The 24,330-nt window shown below is 37.6% G+C and overlaps 1 protein-coding gene and 1 long non-coding RNA gene across 2 annotated transcripts in view; one reads left to right on the top strand and one right to left on the bottom strand.

The window, feature by feature from the left end:
* Positions 1 to 13,569: 13,569 nt before the first annotated feature.
* On the bottom strand, positions 13,570 to 18,666 carry LOC146396055 (uncharacterized). Its single transcript, XR_014829428.1, has 4 exons — positions 17,518 to 18,666; positions 17,127 to 17,229; positions 16,252 to 16,422; positions 13,570 to 13,707 (listed from the first exon to the last, which is right to left on the bottom strand). It is a non-coding gene; the product is annotated as an uncharacterized LOC146396055 (long non-coding RNA).
* Positions 18,667 to 19,861: 1,195 nt separating this feature from the next.
* Positions 19,862 to 24,330, top strand: part of TMEFF2 (transmembrane protein with EGF like and two follistatin like domains 2) — a 261,091-nt gene continuing 256,622 nt past the window's right edge. Inside the window, exons 1-2 of the mRNA XM_021075732.2 lie at positions 19,862 to 20,445; positions 22,815 to 22,924. Of these exons, the coding sequence (XP_020931391.1) occupies positions 20,274 to 20,445; positions 22,815 to 22,924 (282 nt within the window). The 5' untranslated portion in view covers positions 19,862 to 20,273. The remainder of the gene's footprint in view (positions 20,446 to 22,814; positions 22,925 to 24,330) is intronic.

Below are 24,330 nucleotides of genomic sequence, written 5' to 3'. Positions count from 1 at the left end.
ATTAAATTTTTCAGTTGATGTTTGTATTGGCTTCCTGGGTGCAATAAGTATTGCACTTCTTTAGAATTTATGATGTTTGTGAATAATCTGCTTCATAATTTAAAATACAGTCAACAAAGTATTGTTCAATTTTAAGAAAAAGCTTTAGATACAATAATTTCTCAGACTTAAAATTTACTTCATCACTATTGATTATGATAATTTTATATATTCCAGTAAGGCTTCAGAATAGATGGTATATTAATAGTTTTCCACTTTATTAAATACAATTAATTTTATGACATTCTTTTGATATTAATCTGGGTATAGGACTTATTATTTTATTGTTCCTATTGTCATGACTTAGATATATTTCCTTCACAAATGAAAATATAGAAAGGAGATTGAAGGCCTAAATGCTCTTTATCAGATACCAAGAATTGGGTAAAGGAGGAATCAGAAAACACCTGTAATGGATTAAGACAGCCAATGCAGACTCATTAAAAAATGTGCTGAGTACATTGATCTTCCTTCTTCATGCTAGTAAACAAAACAATTTTGACATTCTGTGATATGAATGAAAGGAGAGCATTTCTATTAACTTGTTCCCAAATCCTTACCCCATAGTATATTCTTTATAATAATAATAGCAGTTAATATTTAGCGAGGACTTACTTTGTGGCAGACACTAGACAAAGTTCTTTAGTATCGTCTATTATATGTTGTTCAGCATAACTTCCTTACAACCTTCTTATCCCCATTTTCTCATGTGAGAAACCAAAAACACAGAGAGGTTAATTAACTTGCTCAGAGTGATGGACTGGGATTCTGACCCAAACTATATAGCATTTGATATCTATCCAAGGATAATAGATAAGATTTTTTTTTCAAAAGGTTTTTCATTAAATGGAAAAAAAAATCAGAAATATTTAAGTACATGTTATTTATTACTCAATTCACTTTTTAACTGGTAGTCAAATTCATGTAGAGATTGCAGTCAATGCTCTTGAAAATTCTCCAATTTAAAAAAAAAACTTTTTTTTTGTTTAGGTATTAAGTTTCTTCAACTACAAAAGGATCAATGAGAAATGGAAAACTAATATTTGAAGACAGCTACTATGGAAGTCTTCTATTTGAGGGAAAACAATAAATTTGTTACTCATTAAATATTTACACTTTGCTCCAAGGCAATTTAATATGTAATAAATGTAAGCAGGAAAAAGTTATGTACTTATGTTACGCATTATGATCCTTAAAATAGAACAAGGATTGTTTGTAAAAGAGCAAAAATAAATAATTCAAGATGCAAAACAAATGAAAGAAACTAAATTTATCCATTGTCAAAAACATTACCTCTAGCAATGATTTAACTGGGATTATTTGTAATTTTGCTGCTTCATATTGGTGGCATTGTATGTGGGTTCAATAAACTTAATGATAAAAATATGTCATGTTTCAGCCCTTTTGGATTTAGAGACAGTTTTGCATTCACAATCTCACTTGATTAGATGAAATAATGACCACAGCCGTCTTATTTTCAGGTAAATGGGTATCAGGCAGAGTTTTTCAATAAAGACCATGGAGAAATTACTTATTACAAGGTATTAATCTCAGAGCATACACACCCTTCCCGATGGTTGAAGAGTCATGATAAAGTTGTTTTTATGGAAGGCTAACAGGATTATAATCCATAAAATGGAGTGATGAGAATGGTGTTAGAAAATCATTTAGGAAAAAACTGGAAGAACGACAAGGAGTGTTTAAAACATATTTAAAATGATAATTGCATATAACACTTCAAAATTTCCAAAAGATTATTAAAATGCAAATTGTTATTTGATAAAAGATAAGAATGAAGTCACAGCTATAGATTAAAGAGTCATTCATTTAGTAGGAATAATTTCAATTGAAAGCAGAGTAAAATAATAGCCTGGAGCACAGAATCATAAAGAGACAGGAAAGTAGAGGACGAAGGTCAAAGACAAAACCTCAGAATTTAGGCAAAGCCTTATATTGATTATTTTATGCATGTGCTGATCTACACTTCAATAAATAAGTCATCATTTCATTGTTCTCTTTGTTTTAAGAAAGAAGGTAATGCTGCTATTATTGCTTTGACTCTGTAACCCATTTGCAACTACTTACTTCATAATTTTTACATTTTCCAGATATAACAGTTTATTTTATTTCTATATTTGAAATATTTATCTGCTGTACAGAAAACTTAGTCAGGAAATAAAATCTTAACAAGCAATACCAGGAAGATGATGCCTTTGGCTCATAACTATTCCCTGTACATTTACCCTCACCACCTTAAAATTATCCTTCTTATGGGTGATTTTCCATAACATCTCCTCATAGATTCTTTCACCTCCTTTGTGCCACTAGCTCAGGGGTTCTTATACTGAGGTTTTTAGCCTTGAGTCTAAATTTCATCATATCTGTACTAGGTTGCAATCTCAAAAGTACACATTGGTACAGAGAAACAGATAGTATTGTGGGAAATAAATATCTGATGCCAAAAAAATTAGTGCGTGAAGGGAATGGTTCTATAACAAAATTAGTGCTATAAAGCTGCCCTTTATCTTTCCTTTGGATGTCTGAAACATTTTGGCTGAGGCACAATGGCAACTTCAAATTAGGGGCAAAGATGTATCCACAGAAAGGATTTATGAACTTAGATGTGTTCCCCTGCAAGATAAAGGGCAAAATAAGAAGGGCCACAATCACCAACATCCCCCTCCCCCCAAAAAAAGAACACTAGATTAGGAGAACAGTCTAACATTTGTACAGACTCATCCACTAACAACATGGCAAGTAATTTGAACTTTTTGAGCTTAAACATTTTCTTCTCCTTTATAAAATAATAAGATTAGACTATTTTTGTGAATCTTTCCATTTACCATCTTTTCTAAGAAGCTGTCGTTTTCCACGGAGTAGCTGGAGTGTTTATTCTATTGCAGGATGAAAAATATAGTCTATGTAAAAAGCTGTCACGAAAATTCATCTTAGGTAGAGAAGTATATTGTTTGCAAAATATATTGATAGCTGTTTGATTACAGAAGATAAGACCCTAGAATTATAATTATGAGTGACATAGTTCTAATTAAGACACATAAAAACATAGCTTCTGACATCTTGAAAGAAAAGAGGATGAGAAAATGAGACCAAACAAGGAACTTGGCAAAAGAGCAGTTATTTTGAGATGAGTTTCTTCCCAGCTAAGCCATAGTAAAGCAGTCTAGAATCATGAAACACCTAATGTATAGCTTGCTTATAGAATAGATAAAGCAGTTAAGTTGCAAACCTCTGTGCCAATGGGTAGCAATGCGGATACAATCCTTAAGAAGTCTGGAACACAAAATCAGAGAAAAGCGTAAGAGAGTAAGCTTTTGAAATTTGCAGAAACTGTGGGGAAGGCTTTAAAATCCACCACAGATGGAGGAATTGGAACTCAGGCCAAGCCAAACAAAATCTTCGAAAGTAAAAAATCCTGATATGACATCTGGCTTACAATTCCAAATTGTTAGTAGCATCACTGCGCTGATTGCAGCCTCTTTTTTATTTCCTCATTATCCTGGAAATAACATCCAAAAGTGTTTACGTGCATTACCAAACTCTATTCAATTTAACCCCTGTCTACCAAGTCATTACTCATATAATATTTTTTCTAGCTATTGAATCCCAATCAATGAGCCAAACTGCATAAATCTTGGGTCAAATATTTCATCTTTTCTTTACCAAAAATGTTGCCCCTCCCTGTTTCCCTTTGACCTTAGATAACAATGTCTCAGCTTAAATTATTTTTCTCCAGTTTGACTTTCTTGATCCCTTAGACTAGGTTTAAAGTCCGTGTTTTATGCTGTCCCCAAACATTTTCTGGTTCTGACCCTTTCATACTACTCCTCATGCTTGGTTTTAACTTTGTCTTTCCTTCTAAAACATGAGGGCAAAGACCACATCTATATTGTTTATCTTTCTATCCCCAATACTTAGCATAGTGCTTGGAATATTGTAGGAGATAAATAAATTTGCACAGAATGTCTGTTTTATAAAAATAATGAATAATTTCAGGTTCTAGGACAGGTTTTAAATAGTCCCTATGAATTCAGAGTACACTGTAATAGCTCCATTCCTCAGTAACAGAGTGGTCATATTTGCTAAGGGATAAAAGCAAAATGAATTATGCCACTGGCAAATGTCAGTAATCTAAAGAGTAGAACTCTACTTTTTATCATTTGTTATTTGCATGATAATGTCATTGATCTGGTCATTATCCAAAATGATTAAAACAGTCTACTTTCTGATTACCCATCCTCTGGTCATTTGGGCTATATTGCTTGCTCAATTATTCCAGATTGTTTTCTTCTCAATCAAGGAAACTGAAGAAGCCTTATAACTGGCCTACCTGCTCCCTTAAAATCCATTTTACACCCAAAGCCACAGTAAACAATTTAAAACATAAATCTAGTCTGACTAAGCTCTAAGTTAAATCCTTGAAAGTGTTATACTTAGGAAGCAGCAAGCCAAAAGATTTAACATGATTTATAAGACCCTGAATGATATCTGAGATTTCACACATTATCCCCCAGAATGCCGATCATTCATTTATTTGACAAATATTTATGGGTGTAGAATATGACAGACATTGAAATAGTTGCTGGGGATGCAGAATGTCTGCCCTCATAGAGCTTGCACTCCTGGTCAGAGGAACTAAATCAATCTCTTCATACCACTTTCCAACCCACCATCATTCTATCACATTAATACTGTCCTTGCTAAGTTGCCCATGAACATCACTGTGAAAACCCAAGTGGCATATTTTTAACCCTCATCTTACTTTGCATCTCCAAAGCCTATGATAAATTACCCACTCAGTCTCCTATCAATACATGTATGTCCTGATTCCCCTACCTAAATAGTGACACCATCTCAATTTTCTATCACAACTCACCCTCAACTCTACCTAAGCAGAAGGTCAAAAATGATGGGAGGGAGAGAGAGAGAAGTCCTGAGAGACTCCGAGATTTAAATGAGTGAATGAAGAAAAGAATGAAGAGTCTATCTGAACCCCTAAAGCAGATCAGTTTACTTTATTATACTCTATATACTCAAATGTAGTGGGATTTTGCACTACTTCTCCATGGAATCTCTCAGCATTACCTCTTTGTGTAATTAATTATTTAATGTTTATTTTTCTCACTAAACCCATTTCCCTATTAAGCCCCTAAAGACTGTCAGTCTTGTACCCTGCTGTCTCTTCAAAGGTAACTTGGATCTGACTCATAGTAGACATTCAAAAGGCAGAACACATGAATGCACAATCCCACTATTTTTGCACACTTACCTACATACTTTTCAGTATGTATCTATGTGATTGTGTGGATGACAACCAGGTGATGAGAAAGGTAGATTAATGCCCCTAAATTACTAACAATATATCAATATACTGGTGTTGGAGGAGGTCATCCAAAGGATGTGACTTCCAGTTGGCCTAAGAACTGGACCAGGGCAGTTGAGGAGTCTCACTTCCTCTCCTGGCCTTGGAATGTACATTCTGCCTCTGCCCATCCTTCTGCAGTAGAAATGGGTTTCAAGGATGCAGCATTCAGTGAATAAGCCATTGTCAAGACCACCCGGATCATACATGTGACAGAACCGTCTAAAGACCTCTATGCAAAGTTTTAAGATTTGAGGTGAGGTGGGGGTTGCAGAGATCTACCTGTCTTGAGGTCACCCAACACAAGCCTGGTTTCCCCGACATATTAAACCCGCTGCTTATCAACCTGGAGTGGTCTGTCTGCCTTCTTCAGACTCCTGCCCTCTGTGTACGCAGGCCAGTTTCGGATTTCACCCAGGAACTTTCCAAAGGCCACACCTGGACAACTGATATAAAAACTATGTATAAATTATGGTTAATCCCGCAACAACATAGTCTTTCCTATTTTCACACACACACACAAAATCATTGATAAGAGATTTAAGTATTTCTGTTGTTTTATTGTTCTAATAATGCTTCCTAATTAAACCCTCACTTAATCCAGGGGAAAAAAAAAACAAAATAATACTCAGATAGTAATGCAGATAGTAATGAAAAAGCATCATGAGAGTAGGTGGAAGAGAAATGAGGCTGAAAGTTGAGAAAATTAAACACAAAACTTCTCTGTGAAGGTTAGTTTTGTATTCTCAACTCCCTCTTGTTATAAGAGGTGTTTCTTTGCTTTACTTATTCTATCTTATCATAAATTCACTGGATGTCCTTGTGACAAGTAATGTGAATCAAGAAAAAAACATGCTAAGCAACAATTGGAGTGGATTTTGTACTGCCTGCATGCTTGTTGGTAATAACCATCTAATTCTAGATTCTGAGATAGAATTTATTCAAAGATACAGAAATATTTTCAATGTCAATTTTTTTTTAATTTTGCTTTTTTTTTTTTTAGGGCTGCACCAGGCTAGGGGTCCAATTGGAGCTATGGCTGCCAGCATACACCACAGCCACAGCAACACTGTATTCAAGCCAAGTATGCGACCCACACCACAGCTCATGGCAACGCCGGATCCATAACCCACTGAGCAAGGCCAGGGATCGAACCTGCAACCTCATGGTTCCTAGTCAGATTCATTTTCACTGTGCCACGATGGAAACTCCCAAAGTCATTTTTTAAAGGGTATACAAAATTCTTTTGATAATTTTATGTTTTTAGTTCAAAGTTTTCTTTTGAGAGACAGTATTGGATAATGAAAATAGTGGGACATTGATATTGATAAATATGTTTGTAACCTAAACCAGTGTACACATATTTGAATATATTTTTCTCACATTTAAGTTTATATTAATATAAACATAAATATTGAAATGATCACAGGAATATATACATATATGTCCTTTGGTAATAAAATGATAGGATATGCCTTCAACACAATTTCCTATTTCTTCATATTTTATTTCACCTCCAGTATTCCCCAATTGGGAACCTTGTGCAATTTAATAGTTAACCTATTTATAATGCTAATGAGGTCATTGATCATATGCAATCAACTTTCTGAGTTGAAATGCTCAAAAGGGGCTCAAAAGATCTATATTACAGAAATAGAAAGTGAACAAAGTCATTTGGGAAAAAACTATCATTTTCCATAACAAAGTGCTTCTTTTTCATGGAAATGGCTTATATAATCTGATGGTGTTATTTTCTTCATAAATAATAAAAAGACATAAAAAATAGTATTTATTCTAAGGGTCATATATGGATTTTGGAGAGGTCTTTTAATCTCTTAAAACCGTATGTAAAGTATTGTGTATAAGCGTATGAGTATTTTTCTGCAAGAAGAAGTTTATCTTTTAACCACTTCTCGGTTATGTTACCCTCTAAAATATAAGTACAAGTGATATATAGAAAAGAGCCTACAACTCCACAGTAATATAGGTAATGAAATTAATGAGATTTCAAAGGACTTTTTACATAAGGCTGTCATCATAATGCTAAAATGGGGATACAATAAATTTAAGATGTATTTTATGTTTGAATTAACATTACTTAGACTTCATGTGTTTAAAACTCATGATAAGTAATGTTAAGAACAGGAATTTGACTGAAATAATTTTTCACCATGTCTATAGAAGTCAGATTTTTAAGTGATTGAACTGATTGATTGCCACCTCAAGAGCACAATTTCATGGATATCAAAATGACAAATCAACTTGCTTAAATTTCTCTTAAATCTTCCCCGAAATAAAGTGGAAGAAAAGTAAATAACATTTAAAAATTGAACTGAAATGACCTATAGCTCCAAACAGACATAACTTTGTACAAAATGGCAATGCTCTTAATATGTTATATATAATACAAATACATATTGTACACCAAGATCAGGGCAATTTGTTGCTATGTCAATAAAAGCAGCAGCATCTAACCCTTTACCTTTCAATCAGACATCACTGGCAAGACCATATTTTATCAGAGAAATAGAACTTGTTAGAGAGATAGGTTATTGTTATGGAATGTAAGCCTATTAAAGTTGTAAATTTATCTTCACATATGTCATCTAAGATGCATTAGTATCCATTAGATGCAGGTATAAACTAAACATTAATGGAGCTTATTGTTGATATCTTTCCACCACAATATCCTTCCAGTCATGTGTGCAATGCCTCTGAACAGAGCTTTCTTCTAAATGGTAGACCATTCTAAATGATATGCAATTAAGAAATGTGCTATTCTACTGCATTAAAGCACAAGCCAAATGCAAGTTATTAGCATCCATTTCCAGTACAACTTTGCAAGTGAGAGAATGTGCATAACAAGGAAGCAATCACTTACCTTATAATAACAGTTTAAAATTTTGAGATTTACAATCCATGTAGTCTAGCTAGAAAAGCTTGCTTTCAGCTCTTGTTAGTTATCTTGACAACTCAAAAAGTAAGCTCATTCAAAGAACATTGAATCCTCAGCTAGGAAATATTGGATAAATCTTTTAATACTAATTTCCAGAGTCCTAAAATGACAATGAAAGTACCCATGTTGTAAGAATAATGAGAATTATTTAAACAGCTTTGAAAGAATCAAGTGCTTTGTAAATATGTTTAACATTAGTACTAACACATAATTAAACAGTTGACCTATTAAAAGAATTATTTCGTCATAAAATTAACATTGGTTCTTTCCACACTACCTAATGACACTGTATTTCTCTCCTCACCTATACAAGGTATCCTATATCACAAACACCTTAAAGACGTATAAGTCAATTACAAAACTTTTTAAAACGATGTTTAGAAAGAGTGAATTATTGTTTCATTTACTTAAGGAGAAATCACAGATCAAAATTTCAAAAGCATGATGAATTTATGAAGAAAATCTATTATTTTCTACTTCAGATAAAAATGACTTAATTGTGTTTAAAAGTATATACGTCTTATCTTCTAAAGTTTCCCAGTATTCTGCAATTTATTAGTCTGCATGTAAAAAATATGAAATCTCACATATAAAGTGATTTATAATGAACTTATATCTACCATGCTCTTCAATTAGGAGTAATTTTTCAATATAGAGTAGCAGAGGCTGAGTCACCAGTAACTGTCATGGTTTTTCAGAACCAAAGAACAAATCACATAAATTTCCTTTGCTTTGCACACATTTCAGCAAGTAGTAAATAATACCTGTTCTATTACAGAGGGCCTCGCAGATAACAGATCTCATTTAATCCTCATATTGTAACTGTCCAGTTACATATATGACGAGGATATAAAGAGGATCATCAGGCTCACATGGCTTCAAGGATCAGAGCCAGAATTTAAATCAGAGTCCAGCCAAAGTTCAGAGCCCTGGCCATTACTCTAAAGCTGCCTGTGTGATTGCTAATCCATAGCCAACTGCCTATGGAGGGGGGAAACTCACCATTTTAAAAGTTTTGATAACTCAGAAAAAGAGTCAGCTTTATGAGAGGAAAGAGCTAATTCACTCTGTCTACACTGATGTGTCATGTTAACTACTGTTCTTTGTAAGTCTAAGAGATGCAACTATCTTTGTATGATATAATTAAACTCCCTTGGAAAGACGTCAAGACCAACCCACATTACACTGAATATTATAATACGGCAACTAATATTACATTAGCTTTTGGTGGAATCATTATCTACCATGGCAGCAATTGGAGAAAATCAGCTTGTAAGAAGTTGTGTTCTAACCACAATGTTTGTGTGCAAGAATATCAGAATTAAATTTGAAAGATATTTCTAATATTTCCAATATTGTACCTAGGTTAAATGCATTCTTCATTGAGAGCAGTTATGAACCAAAAATGTAAGTCTTTGTTTGCTAGCTACTTTAGTATTTCCCCCTAAAAGCATAGTTATGCTGTCATGTGGTCTTTAGTCTCTTTATTGGTGGAGTGGGGTAGATATCCTTGTTGAAAAAGACAGCAGATATCTCACTACTGCATTAATTTTAATTAGCAAATAAAATAAAATAAAATAAATGTCTATAAATAATGGACTGAATAAATCATGAGACATCCTACACGGAATTCTACCCAGCCAAATGAAGTAGTTCTCCTGGTGTTTATTAGGTGAATAAAGCAAGAAGTTGAATATAGTAAGAATCCATTTGTAAATCAAAAGGATAAGACATGCATACACATATAAGTATACAAAAAATTATTTAAACAAAGCATACTTCATTTTATTTCTCTTCATTTATTGCACTTCATAGATAGTGTATTTTTTACAAATGGAAGATTTGTGGCAAGTCTGTAGGCACCATTTTTCCAACAGCATCTGCTCACTTTGTGACTCAGTCTAACATTTTGGTAATTCTCAAAATATTTCATATCTTTTCATTATTATTATATTTGTTCTGGTGCTCTGTGATCAGTGATCTTTGAAGTTATGATTGCAAAAAGATTGAATTATCAGAGGCTCAGATAATGGTTAACATTTTTTAAATAATAAAATATTTTTAAATTAAAGCAAGCATCTGCTTTTTTTTAGACATAATGCTATTGCACACTTAAAAGAGTGCAGCATGATAAGTATAAATTTTATATGCACTGGGAAACCAAAGAAAATTTGACTCCCTTTATTGTGATATTCTCTTTATTGTGATGTTCTGGAACCAAAGCCACCATATCTCCAAGGTATGCCCATATATATATGTTTGTGTCCTTTTGATTTCTCATATATATTATATATATGTACATATATAAACACACACATACATACACATATATACACACACACACACATATATAAAGAATAGAAGACCGATGTACTCAGCACATTTTCAGATGAGTCTATATATTTTTAATGCATGTGTGTGTGAGAAAGAATACATGGGGAGGCCAGATCTAGAAGGGTTCTTTTTTTTTTTTCCTTTGTCTTTTTAGGGCCACACCTGCAGCACATGAAGGTTCCCAGGCTAGGGGCTGAATCAGAGCTGTAGCTTCCAGGGCTTACATCACAGCCACAGCAACACAGGATCTGAGCCGAGTCTGAGACCTACACCACAGCTCGCAGCAACACTGGATCCTTAACCCACTGAGCAAGGCCAGGGATTGAACCTGCGTCCTCATAAATGCTAGTCATATTTGTTTCCACTGAGCCACAATGGGAACTTCTTTACCCCCTTTTTTTTTTTTTAGAAGTGTTCTAAAAGTCTAAAATTCTAGTAGAAGCAGTTACCTCTGTGGAATAAGAAGACTTGGAAGTTGGAAAGGAAGGATGATGCTGTATAATCTCTTGTATGGTTTGACTTGTTCATCACATGTAGATGTATGCACAAACATATATACACAAATATATTATGTACATGTATGTATATGCTTATACATACACACACATACATATAGTGTGTGTGAGAGAGGCCCCCAAATGTCACCTGCTGTATACTTTCCTCTCTCATTGTTCATGTCACTTAAAGACTTCAAATTTCACAAAATAATTTTTACTTGTTTTATGATCTGATGAGTTGAGTGATTGATCTTCTGACTTGAAGTAGTGGGCAATACAGAGGTAGCAAAAAATAAAGGCACAATTACATGTTGAGACCATGAATAAATCGCTGCCCATAGGAGGCACTTAGACTAATGGCCACTCCTTAGGGAATACCTAGGCAGAAGAAGGAGTTCAACACTGCTATCCATTGTTGAGGGGCTCCTTGATGTGTTCCAAACATGCCCATCTCAGGGCTGGCTTTTTCAATCCAAAATAAGTGTTGCCTAACAAAAGAAGGTCTACACAGAAATTCCAGGTTATTACAAAGTGATTTCACTACCTTTTCTGGTACACTCTTTCTGGAGTGTTTTGATTAATGTGCTTAGCTTTAGCATTTTAATTACCATCATCCTTTGAATGTCAACTATGTGTAAAGCATTTTGCTACATCCTTGGGGTATACATAGACAAAGAATGATGTCCCTGAGTTGAAATTAAAGGTCTTTGAAATTCAATATTATTTGACTAAATTATTTTAATATGAAAAGCAAATCTTATGAATGAAAATCAGGATTTATAAAAAGTAAATTGGAAAATTTACATAAAATAAAAAACAGTTTTATAGCTATTAAATAATTTGCCATAGAGATATCTCTTCTCGATTATTAGATGAACTAAATGTTAAAATATATAAAATTTCACAGTAATACACATAATGTACAGTAGGCATCTAATGCAGCTAAATGCAATTTATAAACACACATCTGAGATGTGGATGTTAGGATTGCAGAGAAAACTGGTCTACAGGGAAAAAGAATTGAAATAACTAAGGTCAAAAAAAAAAAAAAGTTACAGTGGGAAAATAATAATTAAAAAAAAAAAAAAGAAAAATGAAGATGCTGCCCTAGAAATATAAAATGACCCTATGCCTTAACTTTCAGGATGATTTTTTTTCTTTACAGACTTCAACCCTTCCTGCAGCCTGCCTCCTTCCTCAGCTAAAACTCCAAAACACATTCTCCCTCTTACAACAGGCTGATTCTTTGTTACTCAGGTAGTAAAAAGAACCCTGGCCAACACAGAAAACCAGAGCACAGAAAAATTAACTAACTTGTCCATAGAAACTCAGCTTGTAAGTGTCAAGGCAAAGATCCTAACTCATGGATGCACAGATAACTTGCCCCTATCATGTGGCCTTGACTTGTCATTATATCATAAACTCTAGTAACAGACAATGAGTAGCTAAGTGTCCAAATTTTTGCTGCAAAGCAAAGAGATATGTACAGAGGTATAAAGAAGTCAATTAGATTCTCTTTAAAATCTTGTGAAAATTTCTCTTTAAACATTTTTAGCATGTTCAACAACATAAGGTACAGTTTTTCAGAAAGTACTGTTATCTGACACAATCTATATCAGATCCTATGTTACAAACACTGCTAAGGATATTAGAGTATCTAATATTGAGTTTATATAAGACAAAATTGAGGGGAAAATTTAAAGGTTGTAAGACGGTGGGGCTGACATTTTAATCATCTTCCCACCATGTTTATGATGACAGAGAAAGTCACATCAGAAGATACAGTTGAGGACTATTTACCCTGCTGTAGGCTGACTTTACTTCTGTCTCTGTAAAAGAGAAATCAGAGGGAATGATTATTTTTTTATCTAACATGCTGACACCATTTTTTAAAAAACCACAGTCCTCTAATAGTGTAAGACGTAGAAATCCATTGCCATAGATTATTGCAGTGTTTTTTTGCTAAGAGGGATTCCATGATCAAATAATATTGGAAAATCTGAGTTCAATAAAGTTAAACAAGTATTTAGTTTTATTTGATGTGTTTTGGTCGGATTTTACTTCAGGGCTCCCCAGAGCTTTTAATATGCAAATGTGCACTGTGAAGCTACAAGTGCTGCACATTTCCCAAATTTATTTTGTAACAGAAGCCTTGTCCCTCCATTTTTTTTTTTTTTTTTTCATGTTCTCGGGGATCTAGGCAGGAGAGAAAGAGTTGGGTAGAAGGAGCAGCAAAATGGTTGAGAATATCGGTTCTTGACTAACTGGTTCTACCACTGACAAGAAATTTGAGGGAAAAAAAATCAAAACAAAAACAATTCAATGTCACAGATAATAGAAGGAGAAATAAACTGGAAGAACACTTGTTACTAATTCTTTTTACAAAGCCAGGGGGTAGTCCGCTTCGAACTCAGTTCAATAGAAGCCACAGGTAGCCAAAGACAGACACGAAAGCAGTTTCATCACAAACTGATCAAACTGATTCAAGCTTCTGGTTTTGACTGCAAAAAAGCAAAAAAGAATGTTTCATAATGATTCGAAGAAAAGTATTAAACTAAATCTTAAGATCAGGCATGATTAAATTAAATATCAGTTGAAAACTGTTTGGAATTTGTAAATAAAAAGACGCCAAATTGTATTAAGGTACCTACTGCTTTGTATATCTAGCTTTTTTAATTTTTTATTTTATTTTATTTATTTTTTGTCTTTTTGCCTTTTCTAGGGCCCCACCTGTGGCATATGGAGGTTCCCAGGCTAGGGGTCGAATCAGAGCTGCAGCTGCCAGCCCATGCCAGAGCCACAGCAACTCAGTCACAGCTGCATCTGCGATCTACACCACAGCTCACCGCAAAGCCGGATCCTTAACCCACTGAGCAAGGCCAGGGATCGAACCCTCAACCTCATGGTTCCCAGTCGGATTCATTAACCACTGAGCCACGATGGGAGCTCCTCTAGCTTTTTTTAAATAATAGGATTTTTTCCCAAAATATTAATTAGTGGCAAACATTAATTGCTGTATATCATTTTGGTTAAATATCCTAATCAAGGAGTAGCTTTTGTGAGATGTTTATTTTTAAAATTTTTAAGTGAAAAAATTACTCTTTAAACCTGCTGACACCTGGATATTTGGATAATGAGGAAATGACCACTTATTCACTTTCCCACTGGCAATGGTTATCAACAAGGGCCATTATGGTCACCAGGGAATTTAAAAATGCATACCAATGTCTCTGCCTCACCTCCAGAGATTTCAAGTCTTGAGGTGGGAACTCTGAAGCAATATTTTTTAATTCACGAGATGATTAAAATGTACATTCATGAATGGGGCCCACTTGCACTAAGGGGAAATAAATGCTATCACCAGTGCTGAAATTTAAATATAAACTATCAAAAATAAAGACACAGTCATCTATAAGGCACAGAGGAAACTTTATATTATAAAATTATTTTTTTAAATGATGGCTAGTTGTTTATGCATCATTAACTTACAGTAGTAAAGGGTGAAAATAGTAAATTTAATTACTTTCAGTTAAAATAATCAACTAGCAATGAAGATGACTCCTCTGAAAAATTGTTAATAGCATTTAATTTACAAATTAAACACTTAAGTTTCAATACATTTATTACTTACTGATAATATAAATTTTATGTTAATAAAATTGAGGGAATAATGATTTGGGACATTATATCTATCTAAGGTAGGGTATAATTTAAGGGACAAAATGTTAAGGTATTTGGTTAGGTATGAAAAGGATATTGTACTTCATTATCAATATCAGGATATTGGGTATTTTGGGAGTTCCCATCGTGGCACAGTGATTAACGAATCTGACTAGGAACCATGAGGTTGCAGGTTCGATCCCTGGCCTTGCTCAATAGGTTAAGGATCCGGCGTTGCCATGAGCTGTGGTGTAGATTGCAGATGCGGCTGTGATCCGGCATTGCTGTGGCCCTGGCATGGGCCAGCGGCTGCACCTCTGATTAGATCCCTAGCCTGGGAACCTCCATATGCCGCGGGAGCAGCCCCAGAAAAGGCAAAAAGATAAAAAAAAAAAAAGATATTGGGTACTTTAATATATAAGATAGGACTTGTATATCTTTACTTCATATATATATACATATATAAAACTACACACACACATATTTATGTACTAATTCATTCATTTACACAGGTATTCTCTCCAAGGCCATTACCATTACAATATACATTCTATCTCCCTTAATCTTCAAAATAACCCTAGGAGATAGGTATTATTACTACCCACATTTCATCAATAAGGGAACCATCTAAAATCACAAAGTTAGTAAGTCAGACACAATAGAAGCTTAATACATATTTGGTAAACATGCATATAGAAATTCAACATAATGCTACATACAGAGACAGATATATACAACAGTATAAGACTTTATCCTGTTTTAGAAACTTCTCTGCCAAAAGTCCTGTGAAAACTGAGCAAAAATCCAGATATCCTTCCACTTCTCATATAGGGATAAGTAGTACCTTAATTTTCAAATAAAAATGAATATTAAAACACAGATTCTGAACTAGATCCTTGCTAGTTAAACCTGGGATCCATCTCTTAAAAAGCTTCTTAAGTAATTCGTATGAATTCCAATATGAATCCCAAGTCTAGAAACTATTAGATCTCATTGCTAGTGGCTGAGATTTAATGAGTGTGGGTCTTACTAGTGCTCCATAAAAAGGGCAAATAGGCTATATGAACAGAGCAGATATGTCCCCAGTTACAGTTTCCTTTCTTAGAGGTTAAGTGGCAACGACATAGCAAAATATGGTGATTTAGGTCTCAGGCTCTGATATCATAGCCAACTGTGCTGAGTCTCAGCTATGTTACTGACTAGTTTGTTAATGGGGCAAGTTGCTTGATGCTTTAAAAGCCATATGCCTTTTCTATACAATAAGTATAATGGCATTCTTTGTCTCATGATAGATGCTGGGGTTGTTGTGGGATTAAAGAAAATCAATATATTCTTCATTGCATGGTCCAAGGTCTGACACCTGAAAAGCATACTACATATCTTACCATTACTGGAGCATCAGAATGTATTAGAGAGCAGAAAGGAGTCAGACCTCTCTCAGTGTGTCTTATTTTCCCAGGTTTGTTTATTTTTCTTGAATTATTCCTGTTCTAGAATAACTTCTCTTTCCCCCATTAAAGCTCTGAGTAATCTCACATTTCTTAACGATGTCCTTTCTGTGTGGAGGAGAAAAAACTTTTTAAAAATTTTTCTAGAAAAAATTTCCCATGCTTTCTCTACTTAAAAATATGACAACAAAAATTTACTCCGCCTGAGTTAATTCCAGAGTGTGTAGGCCACAAATAAACTGATCTAGCACAGGAATATTGAAAGCAAATATTGTATAGTATTATTATTATTATTATTTTGTCTTTTTATCTTTTTAGGGCCACAACCTCTGCACATGGACTTTCCCAGGCTAGGGTTCCAATAGGAGCTGTAGCTGCTGGCCCATGCCACAGCCCCAGCAACTGGATTGGAGCCTCGTCTGCGACCTACATCATAGCCCACACCAATGCCAGAACCCTAACCCACCAAGCAAGGCCAGGGATCAAACCTGAGTCCTCATGGATACTAGCTGGGTTCATGAACCCCTGAGCCATGAGAGGAACTCTATGTGTAGTATGTTAAAATAAGAAATTTTACAAATGCATGATATGGTTAGGTTGTATAGCTAGTAATCATATAAGCATAATGTAAAGTACAATTTATGGACTTAGTTTTAAATTCAATGCTAATAAGTAAAGGGATTGACCCTGTTGGGGGAAAAGTTGAAGCACTAATCCAATCACTAATCAATCTTCATTGCCATAAAAATTCAGGCCTGTCTACTTCCTTGGTACTAATGATAAGGCTAAATAGTGTATCTATTTTTATTTACGTATTCAATAATATGATGCTCTCTCTTTTCGGTGAATGATGTTCTTCTGCCACTTGGTGGTGCTTGCCAGTTTCAGAATTTGTTTCTTGGTGGTACTGTAACACTAAGTACAAAGTAAGTTGAACAAAATCACAGCATTCCTATTGGAAAGATTTTGCTTCAAACTGTTTAATAATTTAAGGAACCTCTGTGGAAGCAACTGCATTTGTTAACCAGTCACAACCAGTAATTAACTCCTTTGGAGTTTTAAGTTACTTTGGGCAAAATGTCTTAGGAAGAGAACATATTATTAGAAAGCATGCCAAAAATTTACTTAGCAGAGAATTCAATAACAGTTTTACTTGGCTAAGAGGTTCTGTACATTTCTACTTCTACAGCCAAGCACTGATACCTTAGCAGGTCCGGTTTCATCATTATAATTCCTGTGTAAACGCTTTTAAGGACTTTGCCTTCAGTTTCAAGCATGACTTGTTTTCATAAGCCTGATTAGTTACCACACCAGCCTTGCTATGGAAAACATGTCCTCACTTTGAACTGAGAAGTTGTTAAATCTTGATCTACATTAAGCGTGTATTTATGTTGCCCTCTCTGCTGAAAGAGTGCAGTGAAAAGACATCTCTGAGTCCCTGTTTTTGCAATATTGCCTGGCAGCTCTATCTAATAGGCATTCCGTTTCCTTAAAGAATTTGGCTGCACTGTCTAGAAGCCGATTTTCTGATTCCTTCAACGTCTGGTCAGATTGATCTGTTTTAATGGAGTCTTCGTCGGTGAGGAGCGAGATGCCACCGACTAGAATGCTGGGATTTGCTGCTTAATTGCCAGAAGCGAGAGACACTGAGATTCAGAAATCTTTGTAGGTGGGCGGGGGTGGGGGTGAATCTCGGGGCGGAGGCGGAGATGTAAGATAAAGGGATGGGTTTCACACAGGAAAAAAAAAAAAAGATTTCTTTGAGGTACTGAGGTGCTGCACAATCACATCTCTCAAAGGAGAAGTTAAAAAGCAAGGAAGTGGGAGGAGGTTGGAGGTTAAAGTATTTAAAAGAATAGCTCAGGTACAATTTGTTTTTCTGGTGATGCCTGCAAAGATAGATGGAACCTATTTTCAAAGTATATTGGTGCCTCTTTTAAGTGATGGGAATGTTCGCTAATTGCCCGAGAGATGCTATCACACAATGTTCTTCTAAATTCAGGGGACCCACGAGAGGGTGAAAGGCGAAATTTAAAAAGAAAAATAAAGCAGGAGATGAGGGCTCTTGAAGTGAAAGAGGGAGAGAAACAGAAAGACAGAGGAAGGGAAGAGTAGAAAGAAGGAAGGAAGGAAGATTAGAAAGAAGGAAGAAAGAAAAAGAAGCGAGGGAGGGAGAGAGAGCGTACGGGAAGAAAAGAAGAAAAATCCTGAATCACACAGCATAGAAAACACAGAACAATCACACAGAAAAGAAAACTCATCGAAAACACTGGGCAACAACGAGCCGGGTCACAAGATAAATAGGTTCCTCTTCATCACTGTCCCGGGAAGCTCTGGGTCCCGTTCGTTACTAGACGCTAAAATACCGTTAGGCTAAAGAGGGCTGTCGAACTGCGTGAGGAATGCAGCATACAAAAGGCGGGTCCCACTACAACGTTTGCCCAGCGCTGGCTGGGGCCAAAGATGGAAAGACGAAATAACAAGACTCCTGCCTAGTCAGATCTTCTTGCGTTGCCCAGGTCACTCAGAGACCCGCGTAAAGAGCCCAGGGCACCCGCACCCCCAGAGAGTCTCTCTTCTCGGACACTGCTTCCCGGCGAAAATGCCCGGCAACCCGCCGTGGCTGAAGCAGAGGAGCCTTCTCTTTCTCTCTCTGACCACTTGTCCCGACCACATCTGACCTTCGAACCACATTTGACCGCACCTCCCGAGCAGCCACACAAATAGGCTCCTGGCTGGAGAGGAGCGTGGGCTGGGTAGAGGGAATCAAACCTTCAGCTCCTCAGGCTGTGTCGGGGTTGCGGAGGGCCAGGGAGGGGAGAAGGAAGAGAGAGAGAGGAAAGGGAGCGAAGAGAGCCTAGCTGCCTGGTCGAGCCAGCTTGGCGAGCAGCCTCAGGTTCGCAGGCTCCTGTGGGAACTGCTGCTGCTTCCAGGCCAGCCGGAGCTGTTCTCACACCACCGCCTCTCACCCTCTCTTGCTTCCTGCTACTCCCTAGAGAAACATCCGTGGGCTCTCCGCGGCAATATTCCCAGCCCGTATCCCCTTACAGCCAGGCGGCGCGCTCCCGCACACTGAAGCGCCAGGCGCCAGCAGGACGCCCTCTCCTCTGTGCCCGCTTTCCCCTCTCCGCCCTGCTGCGACCGTTTCAGCCACCTCCGCCCTCACCAGCTCCAGCTCGGAGAGACGCCACCCATCCGCGGTGGGCCTCGCAGCCCGGGATCACGCACGAAAGAGGGACGCTAGCTCTGACCCAGCGCTCGGTAGGGGGCGTCCTGGGACGGAGAGTGCAAGGGCAGTTGGAATTTAAAGGTGTGGGAGTCGCGCGCCCTGAAGCCTGCGATTCTCACTTGAGCCATCCCAGTCTAGCCCTACTCGGGCCAGCGCCTGGTGAGCCAGCCCATCTGTGGCATCCGCGTCGTCTCCTCCTTGCACCTCCTCGCCGACCCCTCCCTCCCGGGACCTGCATCCCGCTCAGCCAATCAAAGCCCTCCTGCCTTTTCCCACGTGATCCCGGGCGGGCTAAGGACCTGCTGCTTCCCAAACGCCAGAGGGATGCGGGAGGCAGAGCGCGAGAGGCGGCTGCTAGGCTGCGGGGCGCTTTGACTCTCCCTCTACCCAGCTTCCCTGAGCTCCTCTGGTGTGCCCTCTGGACTCTGGTCTCCTCTTGCTGCCCCGGGTTGCCAGAGCTCCCAGCTTATGGCAGCAGCTGCCCGCGTCTCTGGCGCGGCTTGTCAGCGGACGACCCTCTCGCTCCCGGGGCTGAGCTGGGTCACTGGATGTTGCTGAAACTCTGGCGATCATGTGCGGGTTTGGCTGCTGCTTCCCCGTCAGGTGCCACTGCCACCGCCGCTGCCTCTGCTGCCGCCGTCCGCGGGATGCTCAGTAGCCCGCTGCCTGACCCCCGCGATCTTGTGTTCTTTGGAAGCCGTTTGCTGCTGCAGAGTTGCGCGAACTAGTCATGGTGCTGTGGGAGTCCCCGCGGCAGTGCAGCAGCTGGACACTTTGCGAGGGCTTTTGCTGGCTGCTGCTGCTGCCGGTGATGCTACTTATCGTAGCTCGCCCGGTGAAACTCGCAGCTTTCCCTACCTCCTTAAGTGACTGCCAAACGCCCACCGGCTGGAACTGCTCTGGTAAGTCCAGAACCCCAGCCCCGACCCCTTAACCCAGCAGAGGAAACGCGAGTTTCCAGTACAATCCAGCCTATCCTAGTGCGTCTCCCCAGCCCCTCAACTCAACGGCCCCAAATCCCTGAGAGCACGACCTCCACCCAGAGGAGCACCAAGAGAGCTGTTCCAAGCCGCTAAGGAAGGAGGGCGGGAGTCCTGGGGAGGACAGAAAATGCAGGTGTAGGAACCTTTGCATCCTTGCACTTAAATTGGAGCTGCGGAGATTTTAAGAAATGTTAAAAGGGATGGTTTTGTGGATTCACTGAAAAGAGCACCAGTCCTTGAGGAAACACTGAAACAGAACCTTTTCTCATTAAAGAAAAAAGTCTGGCTAAAACGAGAAAAAAATAACTTTAAGAGAAAGAAAGAGGGAGAAAGCAATAAATCAAATGGTGACTGCAGGGGAAACACTGATTACTGGCAAAAGTGCCATGAAGGTGCACTGGTGTGGCATTCAAGACCAGGTTACACAGATTCTATAGGAGCTTGGGTTTCAAAAGATTTAATTTCTCCCCCCAATCTCTTTCTGCCTCCCTCCCTCCCTCCCCCACACTCTACACGCATTCACATCCTCCCTCTCTACTTGGCTGCAAAAGACATTGTTTTTGCTTCCCTGAGATGCCTCTCCCTTGCCTTCCTAAGCTCTTTGATGGTGGAAGGAAGTTGAGAAAAGACTCATTCTTAGGTCTCCCAGGCCGGGGTGGGCTTGAGCAAGGCCGGGCAGGCTCAGGCATAGGCGGGCGGAGGGCGGAACCGACCCCAGTGGGCGCTGACTCCTCCATTTCTGGGCAGGCTTCCTCCGAGTGCGTCAGGCGCTCTTGTAGCTTGCTCCGGTCCCTTCAGAATCTGAACGCAAGAGCTTGGCAAGCTTTGCTCTGCTGAAGCCTCCTAATTAAATGCGGCCCGAGGATGGGAGTTGCTGCACTCCTCCGAGCTAGCTTCGCATTTCAGTGTGACTGCCCTTAGTATACTGGCGGGATTGGGGTGTGATCTCGTTGGCATTTTAAACTCCATTAACATGCCTGGGTATTGTCCCCCTAGGTCTGGTCTGTTCTAGTTTTAGCAAGTGTGTATGTAATTTCTCATCTTCTGTATATATAATTCTGCTGAAGTTGAATCTAGCTCTAAATAAAGTGGCTTTCAGAGATGTATGCACACTGAAGTGTTCGTAACTTTAGAGAAGAGAGAATGGCCAACTGTAACTTATAGGATAAAAGAATTTGTAATCTCGGGTAGTTACTGATGTAAATTCCATGAGGAAAATTATTATGCATCATTGTGGCTTGTGCTTTTTAAAGACAAGTTGAGATTTACAACCCTATTAGATTTGGGTCAATATATTGCCTTTGTTCTGTTTTTTGGTAATTTCTAAATTTGGCATTTTTAAAAAATAAAGCTCAACATGTTTTATTTAACTTACTCATGGCTCATGCACGCATATATGTTATCTTGGAAAGACCAAGTTCCACTTAGCAGGTACCTCATCACTTTTTAGGTTCTGTATCATAGGAATATTAAGCAACATGCAAAATCGTTTGAAATTTTGATAGCTTTGTAGCCCAACATGACTAGTTTGCTTCATCCCTAACTATGGTACTGTTTTAGGAAATGAATAACTTAGACAAAATTGGGATTGGCAATCAAGAAATTTTTTACCACCAGATATCTTACAGGGATCCCCAGAAACTAAAGAAAATAAACTGGTTTTACAGGCAGATTGTCAAGAACCCGGCACTGCCCCCTCCACCACCACCCCTGTTAACTTGGAGGTGATCAATCTTCATTTGAGTCAGGCAGACCATCAGAGAAAACACTGTGCCTGTTTATCTTTATTATTGGGGCTTTGTTTCCTCTTTGTCTGGAAAAATTCTAAATAAGGGGTTGTTGCAGACCTTAAAGCAAAAGAATAATTAAAGATGGAGAAATGGTAAAATGGTATTCAGAGACCATCATCAGCTCTTTTCTAAAAATGGAGTTTGGGAGTCATAAACTCTAGTTTAGTTAATGAGGGGAAAAAAGGAAGCTAAGAAGCAAGAGGTAAATCTTCATTCACCACTGCCAGTATTAACCCAAGCTAAAATAAAATAGCATTATCAAAAAAGAATATTAAAAGATAATTGACTAGAAAAGAATTATGATTAAAAAAGAAACAAATATTAATCACAACTAGAATTTTTTTAGGTTGTCAGTAGAGAATGACCTTGCAGTACAGCTGTGGTTGTTGGAATTAAAATTTAGGGCAATTTTTTTAAGCTTCAAGGTATTCTCTTTTTTTGTTGTTATTCAAGTCTATAACATTTTTTAATGACTAGAGTGTTCTCTTTAAATTTGAGGATATGATGACAGAGAAAATGATCTCTTCCTCTGTGACACCAACACCTGTAAATTTGATGGGGAGTGTTTAAGAATTGGAGACACTGTGACTTGCGTCTGTCAGTTCAAGGTAAGAAGTCTGATGTTTGCATCTTCTAATTCATTAAGGAGACTACAAAGCAGAGATCTTCCTTTACAGCCCATCACTTGGCAATTTATAGCTATGCAAGCTAAGAGGAAAGCTGGCACCAAACAAATGTACTGGCAAGAGAGCCAACTGATGTCAAAAAGACATAGCTTTTTGGAGAAAGGTATGCGCCACAGTTATAAATGCCACTGGAGGAAAGCTTCAGGTTGTCCTTCTGATGTGTCAAAGGAAAATTATCTTTCTGTGCCCCTTCTAACATGTATTTTATAAGTCAACTATTGGGACCAATAGTCAGAATTGTTTTTGGATAAGAAGTGTGAATTTATACTTTTGTTCTTTGATTGGAGCCATCTTCTTTTGATCCTATTGTCTTCTGTTTTAATGGTCTTGGGTTTTATTATCCTGGCAATCTGGTTAAGTTTTTAAGTGAACTCCTTATTAATGTGATTTCAAAGACCACTGTGCTAGTTTGGAAATCATGGCACTTATATGTCCATTTTTCATGGATACCGCATTCAGTTACAACTGACTCTCCCAGGAATCCCAAAGAGTGCAAATAGCCACGAGTCATTTCATAAACACGAGGAAGATGTGCTTTGCATCATATTTAAAAAATAAGTAAAAACTAAAAGAGATTGCAGAGGCAGTATCATCAAAACTAGGTTATTAGTGTTTATCAAAGATAGAACTCAATGTCATTATTATATACATCATCTAACAAATGCTTTCAAACATGTGAGTCATAAACCTTTTTGATTTCAATATGTTCATATTATTCAATTAGAGATGCCATACGGATATCTTCACCTTTGAGTGTTATTGAATTACTTTTTAAAATACTCATGAAATCTAACATAAAGTTCAACCAGGTAATAGTCCTATAAACGGAACTATATACTGGGGATCAGGGAAAACTTTTCCAAGATTGCAAGCAAAACTTAAAAAAAAAAAGTATATAGAACAAATAAAACATTAGAACACAAATTCAGGTCTAAAATTTGTTAGAGTACAGTTGTCTCTCAACTCATGGGGACTGGTTTCAGGACCACCACAAATAACAAAATCCAGGGATGCTCAAGCCCCTTATATAAAATTTTGTAGAATTCCTATGTAACCTATGGACATTCTCCCACATGCTTTGTCATCTCTAGATCACTTACAATGCAATGCAAATGCTGTGTAAACAGTTGTAGATACAATGTAAATGCTATATAAATAGTTGCTGGTAAGTGGCAAATTCAAGTTTTGCTTTTGGGAACTCTCTGGAATTTTTTTTCTCCAATATTTTCTGTCCAAAGTTGGTCGAATCTGTGGATGTGGACCCCCCCCCCAAATTTGGAGCGCCAACTATATGTGACATTTAGAATTGTTGATGGAATTTAAATATT

The sequence above is a fragment of the Sus scrofa genome, chromosome 15 (genome assembly GCF_054392235.1).
Source record: "Sus scrofa isolate SSC_HxYL_T2T_F1_AM1 chromosome 15, Sscrofa_HxYL_maternal_Yorkshire_Landrace_v2.0, whole genome shotgun sequence".
In the NCBI taxonomy this organism is placed as follows: domain Eukaryota; kingdom Metazoa; phylum Chordata; class Mammalia; order Artiodactyla; family Suidae; genus Sus; species Sus scrofa.
This window is presented reverse-complemented; position numbering and strand designations above follow the sequence as displayed.